The 17,369-nt window shown below is 52.6% G+C and overlaps 2 protein-coding genes across 3 annotated transcripts in view; one reads left to right on the top strand and one right to left on the bottom strand.

The window, feature by feature from the left end:
- Window positions 1-1,505: 1,505 nt before the first annotated feature.
- Window positions 1,506-3,610, top strand: H1-8 (H1.8 linker histone). The gene is made up of 5 exons (XM_072347449.1): window positions 1,506-1,540; window positions 1,661-1,944; window positions 2,029-2,167; window positions 2,236-2,291; window positions 2,390-3,610. Exons 1-5 carry the CDS (start codon window positions 1,525-1,527, stop codon window positions 2,714-2,716), a joined length of 822 nt encoding a protein of 273 aa, XP_072203550.1. The 5' UTR covers window positions 1,506-1,524; the 3' UTR covers window positions 2,717-3,610.
- An 890-nt stretch (window positions 3,611-4,500) lies between these two features.
- PLXND1 (plexin D1) overlaps window positions 4,501-17,369 on the bottom strand; it is a 64,384-nt gene continuing 51,515 nt past the window's right edge. Inside the window, exons 27-36 of one of the 2 annotated variants that reach the window (XM_072347113.1) lie at window positions 17,128-17,284; window positions 16,300-16,403; window positions 15,281-15,344; window positions 15,005-15,039; window positions 13,327-13,431; window positions 12,366-12,529; window positions 10,937-11,084; window positions 8,723-8,863; window positions 7,806-7,880; window positions 4,501-7,171 (exon numbers count right to left, since the gene is read on the bottom strand). In XM_072347113.1, coding sequence (XP_072203214.1) covers window positions 7,055-7,171; window positions 7,806-7,880; window positions 8,723-8,863; window positions 10,937-11,084; window positions 12,366-12,529; window positions 13,327-13,431; window positions 15,005-15,039; window positions 15,281-15,344; window positions 16,300-16,403; window positions 17,128-17,284 — 1,110 coding nt within the window. In that variant the 3' untranslated portion in view covers window positions 4,501-7,054. The remainder of the gene's footprint in view (window positions 7,172-7,805; window positions 7,881-8,722; window positions 8,864-10,936; window positions 11,085-12,365; window positions 12,530-13,326; window positions 13,432-15,004; window positions 15,040-15,280; window positions 15,345-16,299; window positions 16,404-17,127; window positions 17,285-17,369) is intronic. The other variant, XM_072347114.1, reaches the window with a different exon arrangement.

Below are 17,369 nucleotides of genomic sequence, written 5' to 3'. Positions count from 1 at the left end.
CTCACCCCGACCTGAGGGCCTCGGTGGGGCAGAGGCTGGGCCCCTCACAGCTGCAGACAGAGGCTGGCAGCCATCAGCAGCTGCTGGGCCAGGGCAGGGGGGCTGTGCTGGGGCAGGTTGAGCACCACCAGATGCCCACTGCTCAGAGCTTCGTGCTTGGCCCTGCCCCAGCACCTCACAAGGGCACCCCAACAACTCTGGGATAATGGGTGGGTGGGTTTTGGCGCACATGTGCCCCCTGTGCTGCAGAGCTGATGATGCAGATCCCAGTCCTGAGCAGGCGGCACAGCATGGCACAGCTGTGTTCTGCTATGGCTGGGTGTGCTTGGGAAGCGCAGGGCGTGCTCTCCACCCATCCAGCACCACACTGTGCTCCTGGCGTTGGCCCCTCAGCAGCCCCACTCGCTGCCCCTCAGCAGGATGCAGCCCCTTCCCTCCCAGCCACCCACAGACCCTCCCTGTCAGCTGCAACCCAGCTCAGTGTCAGCCCACGTAGGAGGCTTTGGCCGGTGCTCATGCTTTTGAGGACGGATTGGTGCATTGCTGAGCTTCCTCTGTGTTAGAGCAGGCAAGACATGGGAGCATATGGTGCAGAGACACCAGCATATGTTCCAGGCACTACAAGATGGCATATTGCAATTGTAGCAGTGTTCTTCAATTTTATTTTTAGCTCAGTTATACAAATAAGATGTTTTTCTTGCTGTTCAGAGTTATCAACATTTGAAACTATTTTTGTACATTATTATCCTCTCTGATTTCTAATCCTATGCAGCTTTGCGAAGTCTAATAAGGAACATACAGAACCCATGCAAGTTAAATCTTTAATAAAGAGCAATTTGCAAGTACAATTCTCTCATTATTTTTTTTATCAATACTTCTGCATATTCAGTGAAATCTGAAGATTAGCGGCTCATGAATAATTCAGTGTTTAGGCTGATGTCTGATTCATGTACTTCAAATCCTAGGGCTGCTTTTGGAGGGAAGAGGAGGAAGGTTGGGTGTTTGTTGCTACCCGTCGAGGCTGCGCTCCGCAGAGCCACCCGGTGCTCAGTGGCCGCTCGGTGACGTGGCTCCGCCATCCGCGCTGAGCCCTATGGCACCAATGCCGCAGTGCTGGCCCTGCAGAGCGGTGCATATGGCTGCCCACGCGTGGGGCTGGGAGCGCTGTCCCTTGAGCACGGCAGCACGCAAGGTGTGAGACACACTTGGGGCTGCTGCAGGAGCTCCTCGCGACCCACAGCGCACGAGCGGAGCGGCACTCAGAGGGGTTCCCAGCACGTGTCTGGGGCCGCCGCTCCGCCTCCCGCCCCTCTCCCAACCACCTGTGCAGAGCGGTCCTTCTCCTTTCAGCCTCTCGCAAACAATTGGGCAGGAGCGCTCGGACTCACCTGCGTCCACTGCGGCGGGGACCCGGCAATTAGCAGCTGCCCAACCGGCCCTCGCCGTTACCGTCCCGAATCAGATAAATAGCTGAGGTGAGCCTAGGCCTGCCGTGCCTGGTTGGCGTCTGCAAGCTGTGCTGCCATGGAGCCCCAACCAGGTCGGGGCTGCAGGGTGCGGGCACCGCGGTTACCTTTGCTGGGAACGAGCGCGGTGACGCTGCTCGGCTTTTGAGGGCTGCGGGCGCCTTCGCCTCACGCTGCCCTTCTGTATCTCGCAGCCAAAGCCGCCGGAGCTGCCCGACTCTCCAGCCTGCTCGCCCGGGGTCGGCGGAGCCGCCATCCCTCTACGTTGCACATGGTGCTCGAGGCGCTGCAGGCGCAGGATGGGAAGAAGGGCGTCTCGGTGGTCGCTATTAAGCGGTTCATCCTGACCAAGTATCCCGCTGTGGACCCCGTGCGCATCAAGTACCTGCTGAAGCGGGCGCTGGCCACCGGGCTGAGCCGCGGCTTCCTGGTGCGACCCCCAAACTCCTCCGCCCTGGGGGCCACGGGGCGCTTCAAGGTGAGTGGGGCTGCTGCAGCGGGGCCGGGGCTGGGCGCTGCCGCTGCCGGCTGCTCCCACGCCCTGCTCCTGCCCTGCTCCCAGCTCGCTCCCAAGAGGCTGCAGCAGAAGCAGACGCCGGGCCAGGATGATCCCGGCGAGGGAACCGCCCCGAAGATGGGACTCAAGGGGGCTGCCGAGGCTGCCCGGGGCTCTGCGGTGGTGCGGAGTGATGGAGGGCAAGGTAACGGGGCTGAGGTGCACCCCCGGGAGGTGCTCTGCCTGTGCTCATCTGCTGCTCCTTTTCTGCAGGCGCTGCCAAGGAGAAGACAAGAGCAGTGAAGAAGCCAAGAGCAAAGCCTGCAGATGTGAGTATAACTGGTTGAGAAGGCCAGGGGATGCCAGCGCTGCACCCAAGCTGTGGGATGTGGCATGGCAGCAGCCTGAAGTGCCTCGTCTCTTCCAGGCCCAACCAGTGGTGGGGAAGCCCAGGAGCGATGGAGTGAAGGCCCGCCGGGCCCCAGGCAAAGCACAGTCGCAGCTCCCTGCAGCTCCTGATGCCAGGGGTGTGCGAGAGGACAGTGGTGACCGCCCTGCAGGAGCTGGGGCGAAGAGACCCCAAAAGACCCCAGCAGCCAAGAGCAAAGGGAAGGTGCCTGAGGAGGCCCAGGAAGCTGCCTTGAAGAAGAAGGGTGGTAAAGGAGAGGCAAGGAAGCCCCAGGCAGCTCTGGGTGCTGGCCAGGGGAAAAAGGTCAAAGTACAGGAGGCAACTTCTGGCAGGAATGTGTCATAGGGGACCCAGGACTTTGGTAGCACAGCACTGTCCCTAGCTGAGCCTGGGCTTTAGGGTAGGAGCTGGTTTTAATTCCCAGGTGTTAACTCTGTTTGTCCACTACTAATAAAGGCTGTATGATTCATGGAATAGCACAACTTCTGCCCTGCATGCCTGTTGCCCAAGGCCAACATCCCTGATCCTGGGGTGAATCTGTAGCCTTGCCCTGTGTAGGATGGGATGGCACACAGACTTGTGGAGCGGTAGTGAGCTGTTGGCGGCTGTGAGCAGTGCTGAGGTGACTCAGTGTATGCAGGCTGGTGGTGAGCCCCAGTGCAAGGTGATGCCTGGGCCGCGGTGGGACTCAAGATGGTGACATGCCCTGGGAACAGGCATGACTAGTCCTGTGGGAATGGGGCTGTGACTTCTACAGCCTTGGTGCAGGCTATGTGCCTGGCCTCACGCCCTCCATGCTGCCCTTGTCCTAATGCCTGACTGAGCTCAGATTACAGCATTGCCAGGGCAGTAAGGATGGGTGCATTCATGGTCCACAGCAGTGGCTGGAACTGCCTGAGCTCCACCCACATTAAAGAGGAAGATAGAAGTGCTTTAGGGCAAAAAAAAAAAAAAAAGCTTGGGGTGTTTGCAGCAGACAGTAGGATTGTTCGTGCTCGTGTTAACTGTCTGTGTGCAGTACCCACCACTGAACCTGTCTTGCTAGCTTCTGTTGGTCAGTGTATGAAAGCTTTCACATGATAGTTTTAAGTGCCTGAATTTCTCCCACTCTGTGCAGAACAGAGCACTTCTGAAGGTCAGTCTGATAATGCAAAGGTTGTCAGTCCTCCTGGGTGGGAGAAAGTAAGTGGAAGTAAAACTCTCTTCCTAAAGAGGATTTAACTAATCTTCAGCTGGCTTTGCCAATGCCCTCCAAGGCTTCTGGCCTTGCTGTGCAGCTTAAGCAAGAGCTGAGCAAACTACTTTTAAACTTCAGCCTTGGCCACGTTGATGCGTCTTTAGTAAATCTGAACTCATGTTCCCCAGAGTCAGGGGTAGTGCAGCAAGAACCCAGCAGAGCTCAGCTGCACCTTCCGCAGTGGTCAAACTCACAAATGTCTGCTTGCTGACACAGTATCCTGCAATGGAACAGGGCAGAAGCTGTCCTCTCACTAGGCACTAAATTTAAAGCATAAGGCTCCTTAAGGGGCCATATTATCAAGTGACTGGATTTAGCTTTACAAAGAATCAGCATTAATGCAGGAAAATCCCTGTGGTGTCCAGGAAGAGCAGCTTTTACTGGAAGATGGTGGAAATGAGAGGATTTCAGCTATGCCATGGTTATCAAACCCTGCAGGCTTGGGGATGGTGTCATGCTGCAGAGGCCAGAAGCCTTATGGGCTGTGGCAGTGCAGAGCAGGCACTGGGTGCCCTGTTGATGGGTGAAGGCACAGTTGGCCCCCAACTGCTCCAGGCAGTGCAGGGGTGTCTGGCCCTGTGGGTTGGCATGGTGATGCTGGTCCTGGTGTGTGTGGCTGTGGTTTGTTCAGGTTCTCATATGGCTGTTCTGCCTTTGATGTCAGATCCTGGTGGGACCTTCCTGCCGCGTGAGGCAGGAGTGGTGAATTGCTGCAGCCTTAAGAGGATAAGGCCTTTCCCACTGGGAAAGAAGAAGGTTCTTGCTGAGCTGCCAGCCTTGAGCGCTGCGGTGCTGTGTGGAGTTGACAGCTGCCCGCCTCCCCGTGATCCTAAGCTGGAGTGCAGCGATTTGCATGGTCTGTGAGACAAAGATGTCTCAGGCAAGGGGTACCTCTCGGTGTCAGGCTCTCTGTGTATCAGGAGCAGGAAGTTCACTACACAGAGTTTCAGCACCTTGTTTTATTATAAAGATAGGTTTCTCCAAGAGTCTGCCACTTCCACTACACAGCAGGTAAGGGCACTATACCCACAACACATGCCAAAGTTTAAAAACATGTTACAAAGGGCTCAGGGGTTCAAGGCAACACTACAAACCCTCAAGCTTCTGCTCTTTTAAAATTACCTCTTTAGAATGGTTGCAGCTTTTCTTTTGTTTTCTGCTTTGGAAAAAAATTAAATAAGAAAGCAATAGACCCCAGTACATGGCCCAGTCACATCACCTGCAGTCAAACCACACTACTGGCTCACCTGTGCCCTTTTTCTGTAATGACATGGGGCTGTTGCTCCATGGCCCTTTCCTCATCTCCAGCCAAGCTCAACATTCTCTACTATCCTGGTCCTTCTCACTGTCACCTTCCCTGTGCTGGGCCTATATCTATATCTATGGCAACTATTCACAGTTTCTAAAGAAAAAAAAAAAAAAAAAAGAGATTATTTTTTGTGTGAAATCACTTTCAAAATAAAAATGTAGCCCAGCTACATTATTAGTTTCTATCCTGAAACCACATCCTCAGCAAAGACATTAAAACTTCTACAGTGTATGTACTTTTCCTGTAGTTTTCTTAAAAAACAAAAAAACAACCCAAGACTCCAAACAAATTCTCTTTCCTTTCCCTCCCCTCCACGCCCCCTTTTAACATACTGGATAAAATCTATCGTTTGTTTTAAAATAGATATCTATATACACATACACAACTTGGATTTTCTATCCTCTGATAGACGTGATGTTACTGGTAACAATGGGGTGTGACTGCCTGCCTGTGGCAGTAAGTCACCCAGGAGGAGTTTGGTGGACCAGGTTGCATCCTTGCCAGCTGGGTGAGTAATGGAGGCTCACCTTGAGACATTGCCTGGAGTGAGGTAGTCTTTTTTTTTTTTTTTTTTAATATATATTTGGCAGTTTGGAAATGTGCCTACAGCTGGGTTTAGCTTTCACAGACAGGCTGCCTTTGTCTGCATGGGAATGCTGGCTTCAGACATGTGGTCCAGCCCCTGAAGAGGAGCCTGAGTGATGCTGGAGAAGACTGGAGCAGTCATGGCTGCTCTGGCTGTGGAGCAGGAGCTGCTAGCAGAGAAGAAGTGGATGCCAGACTGGGATGAGCCCCAGCAGATGCTGCAGGACAGCAGTGGAGTTCCTGGGTCCTTTTTGTCTCTCAGTGGGACTCTGTTGGCATCGCTGTGTGGAGTGTGATGCTTCTTACCTCTGTTTGCACTTTGTGATGTCTGACCTGCTCTGCTGGCTGGTCTGAGTGAGAGCATCTTGCTGTCACGGGGCAAGGATGTGTTGCTTGCCTTTAAGGACTGACAAACTGAACATGTCACAAAAGCATTTTTGTTGCTCTTGGATGGTAACCACGGTGTACTGGCTTCAAGGCAAGAAAAGCAAGCTGCTTTAGGAACAGCCCTCTGCAGCACCAGCCTGCTTTAGGTGATGATCATAGTGAGATACCAGAGTGTGGGGGACAGAGGAAGAAAGGATGGTGCCTGGATGTTCTGCCCTGCAAGTGGCCAGAGGACTGTTCTGGTGAGGTGAGCTCAAGTTAGAACCATAGCTGTGTACACAGCCAGTAGGATAGGGGGAAAGGAGTGAGAGGCAGCTCACTGCTTGTGGGTGGAAGTGATGCCTGTGCCCAGCTGGCTGGAGGGTGGGTTGTTAGGGGACATCTGCCTACCCTACTGCACACTGCAGTTCACTGCATGCAGGTTGGAGAACTGGGGGAAGGCAGAACAGTCTTTCCCACACCAACATGCAATGCACTCCTTCCAGCCAGCTAGCAGCTGTTACTGTTAGGGGATAAAGTGCTTTCAGCATTCCCCAGCTACATAGGAAGCAACTGCTTTAACTCACCCCGGTTTCCTGGGTTGCCCAAATCTCAAATGAAGGAGTGGTTATGTTTGCACATACAATACAAAAATTAAAAGGCACAGAAATACACAGAATGCAGCAGATATTGAACAGCTGATTGTCCATGGTGTCAGAGAAATGCAGATGTCAGAGGGATGATGTGGAATGGAGAGCGCTCTGCCATTGCTCTGATGCCATCTCTGCTTGTTACTCCCTGAGGCCGCCCTTTTGTTATGGCTTTTGCAGCCTGGTCTTGCCCATGAGGAATGCAGACAGGGATGTGGGGAGCCAGCTGCTCAGGAACGAATTACTGAGAAGTGATGAACCGAGCTCACCACAGGTGTCACACCTCCATTTCTGGCTTGCAGCAGCAGTAAGTCATGGGTGCCACAGTGTTGACCAGATGGTTTTCTAGCTGCACAAAGGGTGTCTTGTTGCTTCTTGATACGTGAGGGAGCTCTCTGGCTGCAGGTAAGACCCACCACTGCCACAAGGCTGGTTTGAGAATGACCCTCATGGACGTGGACCAAGGTGTCCCCATGATCAAGGCAGGATCCCTACATCAGTGTACTCTAGGGTTCACTTCCCAGGCTGCAGTCAGCCTAGGCTTCACTGCAGCACTCGTAGATGTTGTCCTCCATGAGTGCAATCACTTGCTCAAATTTGTGCTGGAGTTGGGTGCGCTTTGTCGTGGGGTTGGAGTCCAGGGCAGCCATGATCTGCAGGAGAGGTGACATGTGAGGGGCAGGCAGCATGGGGCTGTCTGCCAGCCCTGCTCCCCCACCTGCCTCATGATGCCTCAATCCCAGCTGGAGCCAGGATGGAGAGCCTAGCACTGGGACATGGCCCCACACCCTCCAGGTGCAGCAGGGCTTGGCTGAGTCCATTCTCTCACATTGAGGCAGAGGGAAAAAATACAACAGAAAACCCTGCAGGGAACTTCCTAGCATAGAGCTGTCCCTGTGGGGCAGGGCATGGTGGGCTGGGTGCTGGGTCACAGCCAGGGCTGCAGTGATGGTAAGTTACTGGGGACTGCATCCTTGTGCTCTGCTTCCTGTGAGCATTAGAGGATTGGAGCAGTCTTATGCGTTGGCCAGTCCTGCTCCAATCTTGCCCAGTCAAGCACTGCTAAAAGCATCTAGGAAGAGCTGGCCTTTGCTTCTACAAAGTTATCAACCAAGGGATGGGAGAGCAGATGCACCTGTGTGTATGTATTACTCATGTGCATGGACAGATTACACAAAGAAAAAATAATCCCTTTTCTGCAAGACATGGAATTGCTTGGTTACAAAACACCTCCTGTTATTCCCTCTGCAGGTAGTCCAAAACCTGAGCACAGCCAAACTTGCCTACCTGGGAGCGATATCTCTTGGCATATTTGTATATCTCAGCCATGGCGACATTTGTATTGAACTCGTTCCGGTATTTCTTTAAAAAGACAGAACAAATAGGGGAGATACATTAACCTGATGCAGCAAGCAAGTTCAAGTCCAATCTGCAGGCATTAGCAAGATTAAAAGAAGATTTAGACCGGCTATTTTTATTCCTGTTGAATTGATGCAGCTGGGCTTTGCCTTATTCGTTTAAGGAAGCTGCATATGCTTACATGAGAAATGGTCTGAGTTTTTATAAAGTCAGCCTTAAGTGGCTGCAGCTGATAGCCCTGATCAACCTTTGGTGCTCAGAGGCATTGTGAAGGATGGGGCAGCACCAGAGCTGGGCAGAGGAACACCCAGGGAAAAGCACACTCCACAGCTGAGGCTGAACTGCTGCAGGGAGATGACTGTTCTGAGGGAGCTGCTGTGTGCTGCTGGCAAGGCTGGGATCCGGAGCGCAGCTGCCAGCTCCTGAGCTGGTACCAGGCTGGCAGGGAGCGCTGCCAGCAGGCTGCCTGGGACTCAGGGCCAGCACTGAAAGCTGGCAGCACAGGGGCTAGCTGGCCACAGGGGCCAGCAGAGCCTCTTCCAAGTTCCTGGCTCTTTGGCACTTCATTCTGTTTAAAACTCCCCAGTGGTGCCAAAGCCTAGTTAGTTTCAGGCAAATTCGTGGATGTTTACTGCAGCTCTGGCAGTCATTAAGGATGCTTGGAATTAGGTCAGATGAATTTTGTGTCTGGAAGTTTGAGGCAAAATATCCCTTCTTGTTTGCTCCCTCCAATGCCTATCCAAGAAGGAGCTGAATGAAGCCCGCTCGCCCCATTGCCCCAGACCCAGCAGCACAGCCCCACATCCCAGCACAGCCCTGATCCCCAGCACTGCTCAGTGCCTCACCCGTGACTCCTCGGCCAGGTGTGCGTTCATCTCCTGCTCGCTGAGCGGTGGCATGTCATGGATCTGCTTGTAGTATCTCTGCACAATCTTCCTGTACTCTGGGATCTCCTTGGCATACAGCAGTTTATTGGTTGGGGAGTCCTAGAGTGAGGGCAGGATACTGAGATCAGATGCCTTATCGTTTCTGACTGAAAACCTCTTATTCTGACTGGCTGAAGCACTGGTCATCAGACAGGGCCTTCAGCTGCAGCTGGGCTCAGGAACCAGCTGTGGGTCTGGCTTTATACAGACAGGAGCATGGTGGGATGGCACCGAGGTGCAAATGGCTGGGGGCAGCGGTGCACGCAGAGCATGGTCAGCTGCTGCAGGTTATCACCTCCTGCCTGTAGAGCCGCAGCACCCTCTGCTTATGGCAATCCCTGCCTGCCTTCCTGGCTTCCATGCCAGTGATGGTGGTCTCACTGAGTGTCTTATAATTGCAGCAAGGACAGGCTGAAAAGCGTGTGTGTAGTTATGGGGGTGGTTTGCTGCAGTCAGTGCACTGCAAATGCATGTACCGCTGCTGTGTTAGATAATCCACTTCTGCTCCATGGCACCATGTGTGGAAAGTGGTAATGAGAGATGGGCTTCTGAATGTGTCACTCTGGTCTCTTGAGCAGCCAGCTTGATTTAAACCAAAGAACAAAGCTGAACTTTGTCAGTTGATATGTTGCTCTTGGATTTTTAATGTAGCTTTGATTTATTCTGCATTGGCTAACTCAGCCTGTCTGACCTATATTGAGTGCATGGAAAGTAATTAACAGAAAATACATTGAGTTTGCTTTTGATTAATGTAGGCTTGGACAAAGCAGTCTTAACCTTCTGGCTACATGAGAGGGTGGTACCAGCACAGGCGTAATTCCACTTGTGCTCTTTGCTAACACAAGCATGAATGATTCTAACCTTGAGGCAGTGCTGTCCTGCTGACATCATTACCCCAGGAATGAACCTGGCTGACTCCAGTGCTGTAACCAAGAGGGAATAGAACCCCAGGTTCTGGCACAGGAGAGGAGTGAGATCAATGTGTCCCCTTGCCCTGACATGCTCCCTGGTGCTGGCAGGTGAAGTGGGGGAGGAAGGCTTTGCAGACAAAACAAGCCCAGCAGGGTTCTAGCTGTGGAGATGGCATCTCATGTTGCACAAGCAGTAAATAAGGAAGCCAGAGGTAACTGCAAGCTGCTGTAGCAATATGTGGGAAGGCTGCAGGGGAAATGGGCACTGAGCCCCAAAGCGGTTTACTTTCAAACCCAATGACAAGGCATTGCAGGAATAGAGCCAAGTTACAGAGCCTGCTTACAGCATTTTTTTTTTTTTTTTCCTTTCCCTTGGAAACACAACAGAAGCCCATGCTGGAAACCCATGCTGCCTCCTTTCTGTTGTTTTTCACATTTGTGTCTGGTTTGTCCTCCCTCTATTAGGAAGAGATGAATGTTTTACTAACTGGTTGTACACTGTAGGTGTGCAGAGTGAATCTGCTCTCACATTTGCAGTATCAGAAGCGGCCCTGCTGATACCCTGTATCCAAAGGAAGAGCCTGGACAATCCCCTGGTCTGGAGTATTTGTATGTAGGCTGACTTTCCTGCTGAGGATTTATTCTCCCTGCATTACTCAACAGTTCCTTCACTTATGCTATTGTATTCCTGCAAAATGTTTCCATCTGCTGTCTGACTCCTGCTGACCCCTCTTCCCCTCACCGGCAGCTCCACAAGGACAGATTGAAGGTGTTTCGTAACTCTTGAAAAAACTGTCCCAAACCCAAACAAACAAAATCCAGAGCTCATTACATCTTCCTCTGGAGTTAATCTCTCCCAGGATGGGCTTCCTGGGGACGTGCTGAGCAGTGCCTCTCCTTTGCCACAAGGGCCCTTACGTCACACACCCAGCTCTGGGAGAGGGGCAGTTTTCATCATTTGCCATAAAGCTGCTGGTGTCGGAAGTTTCAAATGCCATCAACCAAGGTAGAGGAAAAGTAGCGAGCGTGTGCCCAGCGCAGGAGTAAGCAGAGGACAACTCGTCCTTAGATACATTCAGACCTCAATGGCATGAAACCAGGCACGTGGCTCACAGCCTGCTGCAGGGGGCAAGGACACCTCTGACAGCCCCTTCCCACCCCCGCACGCTGCTTTGTGTCTCACTGGCCAGAGCCATGGTGCGATGTCCCCTCTGGGCCATACCTTGCCCAGCTGCAGGTCGGACAGAGAGCAGGCATCAATGAAGGCCTGCGCGATCACGGAGAGACAGGCATCAATGTGGTCAGTCTTGTCGATGTCAAAGACGAACTGGGGGTTCTTCAGGATGTTGACCCAAAACCTCAGCGGTAGGCTGCGGGGGAAACAGGCCAGAAACAAACTCTGGGTGAATTTCCAGGGGAGAGGAGAGATGCAGAAAGGCGATGATAGAATGTGACTCAAAGAGAGGGAAAAAAGTGAGTAGCAAAGTTCTGTTCTTTAATCACCTCCTGGCACTGCCTGTTCCCCTGCCTAGCTAGAGGGGCAAGCACCTGCTCAGGCCCCACCTACAGCCCTGCCCAGGTGAGTGTTTGCTTCACTCCCCCAGCAGCTGTGGGCTGCTGCTGGAGGGGCTCAAGCACTTCTTCTCTGAGGGCTTTTCAATCCAGCTTCCTCGCGGAGTTTTGTAGTGACGGTATCAGCTCCTTTTCTATTTTCCCTGACACTACCCATCCTCTGGTTTTGTTGGTAAGACTGGCCCCATGAAATACATTTCATATGTATTTTTCCTGCTCTCATCATTTTCTTCTCCAGTTTCTTCAGTGCAACACAGTACGTTGCTTGCCCTGGCTACTATCCCTCCTCAGCAGCTGAGGAGTAAAATCTGTAGAGGCCTTTGCTCTACTGGCAATTAAGGTAACGAAGGCTGGGCAGATCTGCAGTCCACACGTCAGTGCACACCTGCTATCCCAGACAAATCAGTTGTTGTTTTTCACATTGTGCTGGAGTAACTGCCCCTGCAGCCTCAGAAGTGCAGTGATGCCATCAGCCTTCTTGCTTTGCTTTATTAAACCCCTTGCTCTCTTCCCTGCTCTGTTCCCCCCTCACTCTGGCTCTTCCACGCCACTCCTGCTCAGCACATCCCTCAGCATCACTGCCAGCAGCCCCTGGTGCTGTGTACCCCAGGCAGAATGCTGCCACAGCAGCAGCTCCTGGGGTGCTGAGCATCCTACAGCCTCAGGTTAGTGTCAGAGAGAAGTGAGGAGAAGGGTCCCCAGGGGTTGGAAAGATGGAAATCGAAAGGAGCCAGGTGTGGATTTTAAAATCTGTGTGGTTTTTAAAATCTGATGTTACTTTGGAATCTATCTCAAATTCTTCAGTGCTTGCAGTTTACATCTTTGCTGCCTCCTGCCCTCTCCTGTTTCTCCTGTTCCCATTCCTTCCACCGTTTATCTGCCTGTGCTTGCTCTTCCAGCTCTGTGCTTGTTCAGACCCCTTCAGCCCACATTTGCTCTCATCTTTCAACCCCTCCCTGTTTTTCATGGCCCTCACTGGTTCTGCCTTTAGCAGCCTGGTGGTTAATGCAGGACACCAAGGCTTTGCAGCTGCTGCTCCTTTCAGAAGAAAGGAAGAAAAGAAGAGGTCTCTTCCAAACCTGTTGGTCTTCCAGATGTGCATGGTGTCAGGGTCTGTGATACCTCTTTTCTCTGCTTGCTCCTCTAGGAAGTCAAAGAAATACTTCACGGCCACAGGCGGCTTGTCATCTTGGATGCTGAGAATGGCTTTGAACAAGTCATCCAGGAACTTCTGCAGTGTGCCCTGTGGGACAAGCACACATAGTGGGGGCTGCAGAAAGCAGCAGCACCTGAGCCCTGAAAACCAGTGTGAGGGGCTGTGACCATGTGCACCAGGGGAAGTACTTGGCTGCCAGCTAAATACGCCACAAGAGGGAGGGGATGCTGGAGCAAGAAGGGAAAGGTTTGTTTGTGCATAGTGATATAATTAGCTCGCATTTGGGTTTAATTTCTTTTGGCATTGAGATTTTCTTTCGTACTGCTGGGATCTCGCATCTGTGATTGTTCTGCACAGTAAATACAAAAAAGCCTGGAAACTGCTGGCCATGCTTGTGATCTCTGCTCCAGTGAAGCATCATGCTGGGACTAAAGATGGTCTGGGAGCCCAACTGCTGGAGCTGAGCATTCACAGTGAGTGGGGAACTTCAAATCTGAATTAAGGCCACACAGACATCCCTCTTCCATTCATCTTCCCAGCGGGATCGCTCTGTGGGAGATGGGCTCAGGTCTAAATCTGCACTGTGAGCCCTGAGGCGGTCAGCATCCTTCCATGGCTGGAGATGCCAGACCTGCACTCAGGGAGATCATGTGGGGCTCCCGCAGCAGTGCTGCCCTCAGGGGGAGCTGGGAAGCAGAGGAATGAAGGAGCCAGCAGAGCCCAGCAGCCCCACTGGAGCCTCTCCAAACATTCATGACAGATGGTTCTTAAAGCCCCTTGGGAGTGACTGGCCTTGCAGCAATCCTGACTTAAACCAGGTTTCTCGCTACAGACTGCAAGCAACAATCCCACCTGCTGTAAGCAAAAGTGCCCTCAGCTCCTACCTTTGTAGAGAGCAGCCTGGTCAGGTAGATCTCTGGCAGGACTTTCTTCCTATGGCTCTGTCTGTGGGACTTCTTATGCTCCACTGATTCGTCAGTTGGGAGAACCTGGTACAACACATAACACATGTTACCTTAAAAAGTAATTCCTAACAGTCAGTTTTTCTGACATTTGTCTCTTTTGCTGTCTCCGTTGTCTCTCGATCTAGACAAAGGAATGAAACAATTGGCCTCTCTGAGATGTCAGCCTGTTTGCCTTTCTGGCCTCGTGAAATGCTCCTGTGTGGCTGCAGTTGAGGTTCCCAGAAACAAAGCAGGAGGCTTCCATGGAAAGCAGCTTTTCTTGGGTTTGGAAAAAATGCAAGTACAACCAGCTAGTATTCCTACTCAGGCCTTTTGAAAAACAAAAATAAATATTCTGCTGGTCAGATCAGTTAGTTACTGTCCTGTAATGAGCTAGCAAGCCATGTAAGTACATCTTGGCATTGTTTCAGATGTGAGCATTCGGTTTCCTGTCCCCTCTCCCTCCTCGCCCTGTGTATATGTGTGCGTGCATTGTGTGTACTTCATCTGAGTATGGAAAATTCAGCAGAGAAAAAAGCTCGAGCTATAAAATACTGTTGTTGTCCATAACACTTCTTCTCATAACAGCTTTTAACAGTGTTTAGCACTTTGTCAATCTGGAGCGGTGCACGAGCAGGAACTCATAAATCTTGCCGGCCCTGGGAAGGGGCAGGGTGCCAGCAACTCCTGCAAGGCGACCCCTGTGAGGCTGCGGGATGCTGCTGGCAGTGCTGCTCCACACTCAGATCACGGTGCTGAACTCTGGCTGCTGATGGCTGGATTGGGCTGCAGCAATTATTGGCCTGTCTTGGTAATTTTTTATCATGTCCCACAGAGCTAAAGCTTTTCTACAGATAACCTTTCTGCTCCAATTAGGGCCTCTGTGAAGGGAACTGCTGATCCAGCCTGTTCATCACATCCGATGCTTCGGCCCATGGAGATGAATTAAGTCAGCATCACTGAGGATGAAAAGATTTTCTTTTCTTTTGTCACAAACACTGAAAAAAGTGGGAGCCCAGAAACTTCTCTGCAGGTGAGAAGAAAGATCACCACATGCACACAGCCCCACTGACCACCTTCACTGCCAGCAGTATTCAGGTCATATCCTGCCACCAAGATGAGTGTGGGCCCCAGCCCTGCTGGGTCTCAGCCATCTCCAATCACAACACTTCTGCTATTGCTGCATCATGGACCTGCCTGCAGGGCAGCTCCTCTTTGCCGTGACCCCTGTGTTTAGCACCATAGAATCAAAGAATGGATTGGTGGTAAGGGACCTTAAGCACCCCCCTTCCCCCCCCAGCTTCACCCCTGCCATGTTCTGGTTGCCCCCTACCAGCTCAGGCTGCCCATGGCCCCATCCATGACCTTGGGCAACTCCAGGGATGGTGCACCCACAGCTCTGGGCAGCCTGTGCCAAAGTGACAGCAGCAGCCCCCTCTCTCTGTTAATGGGCAGTCTTTGTAAGGGCAAGCATTGTAACACAGACAGCAACCAGACTAAGGTAAGCACCTGGTTGCCCCGTGCTGCTGCCAGGAACAGCGTGTGGCCAAACACTGCCCCATCACCACACAGTGCAGCACAGCCATGCCCATGGCCACCCGATGAGCACAATACTCACCAAATGGAAGTACTTCTCGGTGTCCAAATCCTTCACTGTGGAGAACAAGAGAGACAACAGCTCGGTCTGAGCACCCACATGAGGACACGTGTTTGCTATCCCAAAGAAGCACTAGTGCCCAGCTTTGAGTTTAGCTCCCAGTGATCTCGGCACATTTCTCAGCATGGGCTCACACCACACTGCAGGGCCTGCAGAACATGGCTGCCAATTCTCAGCGTCACCTCAGAGCCACTCTTGAAACATGCAGGTGCTACTGCTGCAGGGAAAGGGCCTTACCTCTGCTCAGTGTGCCGTCCTTCTTGTCCGACAGGCTCATGGCCAGGGATGCCCCTTCAGGGATCTGCAGAGGGAAGCGCGGCCATCAGTGAGTGCCTGGCAGCTCCCGGCCCTGGGGATCCAATGCCAGCCACGGGCACCCTGCCACCAACCTGCCCCTGCTGCCCTGCGTGGGAACTGGCAGAAGCACACTGCCCTACAGGGAGAGGCTTTTTTAGGTGCAAATACAAGCCAGTGATGCCCTCAACTCCAATGGGAATTGGGCAAGTACATGTATCCAAGATAAAGTTTTGGCACATCTACAGCAGGTAACTCGAAGAAGAAAGAGCACTGCGTTGTGCAGGCGCTGCTTGGCCTCTCCCAGGGGGGAGCAGGAACCTGCAGGGCAGGGGCTGCTCTTTGTTCTGCGCCCGGCTCCAGCACAGCGGGCACGGCGCCAGGAGCGGCACTGCTGCACAAATAATAACGCTAATCAGCACGCAGTTCTGATTTTCCATGCGCTGTTGCAGACTAGTGAGGATTGTGCTTCCAGGCAGACCAGGGAATGGGGAAACCAAATAAACTTTCTGGTTTAATTTAGTTTTAAAAGGAAAACTGGTCAGGAGAACAATCTGCTTCACCACATTGCCCCACATTTTTGGCCTCCATCCCCAGTGGCATCCCCAGCCCCACTCCAAGGGCAGAGAGCAGCAGCTCCAGTGGCAGCAGGGCACGGCCCAACAGCTCAGTGATGCTGATCAGTCCAGCTGAGGCCATTGGAAATGGAAAGCTTTTTTTTTTTTCTTTTTCCTGTTCTATCTGTTGTCAGTAATAACTTGTTTTGCATGAAGAGTGTTTAATTAGTTTCAGTGTGTTGCAATATTAAAAAGCTCCTCGCCAGGGCAGATGTCTATTCCCCAGAAGCTCTCGCGGAGCTATGGCAACCTTCCTGCTTGGCCCCAGTAATCCTGTTTTTGGAGGGGGAACCACCACCTACACCTGGGGCCATGCAGGCTTCTCTGCAGCACCCGCGGATCTACCTTGTAATGTGCCAACGTGTTGAGCTTCTTCCTGCCGTCCTCCACCACTGAGGTGTCATCAAGGTCCCGCAGGATGTAGCTGTCGGTGCTGGTAGCAAACCACTCTGTGTGGGGAGGGCAGAGGTGAGCAGGCAGCCAGGCAGATGCTTCTGGGAGCACCCCACAGCCGAGGCACTGTGGGGCTGCACATGGGGTCACCAAGGGACAGTGGTGGCTCCTGAGGGGTAGAGCCTGGGGACAGGGGGTTGTGCCTCAGGCAGCAGGGAGAGAAGCGGGGCTGCGATGCTGCCCCAGCCTAGCAGTCCCTCCAGGAGGACACCCTCTGGCACTGAGCATCAGCCCTGCTTGGCATGCAGACATGAGGCCAGTGTGGTTTCCTCCTCGCAGCACTGGGCTTGGATCCTTAAATTCTACAGAAAGGGGTTGGCCACAGGGTAGATAAGTGACACAACCAAACCACACGGCCAGATAGAGGTCCATGGGTTCATTTATAGCTGCTCATGGAAAGGTACATTAACAAGCCATGTACAGGCCTAAGAGAGTTTTAGAGGGTACATCCACTCCAGGGATTAACACTAGGCTTCAAAAAGGAAATCCAAGCACCCTTTCTGCTCAGCTCAGGCTTTTGTAAAGCTTCTTTCCAATGACGTCTCCCTCCTGTCCAGCAGGGTCCAGTCCCATCCCTTATTCCCAAAGACCACCCGCAGAAGTTTGTCTCCATCCTGCCCTCTCACCAGTGCTCCTTCACCCAGCACCCCTCAGGAGACCCCGGGGGCTGGTGTGCAACATCAGCTCCCTCATCTAGAGGTACAATCTGGCACACCCTACCCAGGTCGACATCTTCCACTCTTGGCCACTGGGAGTAAGGGATATTCTTGCAGAAGGCCTCCAGGATCTTCTCCTTCACTTGGCTGAGTGTGTCTGTGTCCATGGCCCTGACACTCAGGGAGTCCATCCCGCAGCCTTGGAAGGAGACGTTGAGGTTCTGTGGGCAGAGGCCATGTTAAGGTTGAGCAGGGATGCACAGAGCTCTGGGGCTGAAGTCAGGCTGAACAAAGGCTGTCATCTAC

Source organism: Excalfactoria chinensis, chromosome 12 (genome assembly GCF_039878825.1).
Source record: "Excalfactoria chinensis isolate bCotChi1 chromosome 12, bCotChi1.hap2, whole genome shotgun sequence".
NCBI lineage: Eukaryota > Metazoa > Chordata > Aves > Galliformes > Phasianidae > Excalfactoria > Excalfactoria chinensis.
Note: the sequence above shows the minus strand (reverse complement) of the source record. Positions and strands in the feature narration are given on the sequence as shown.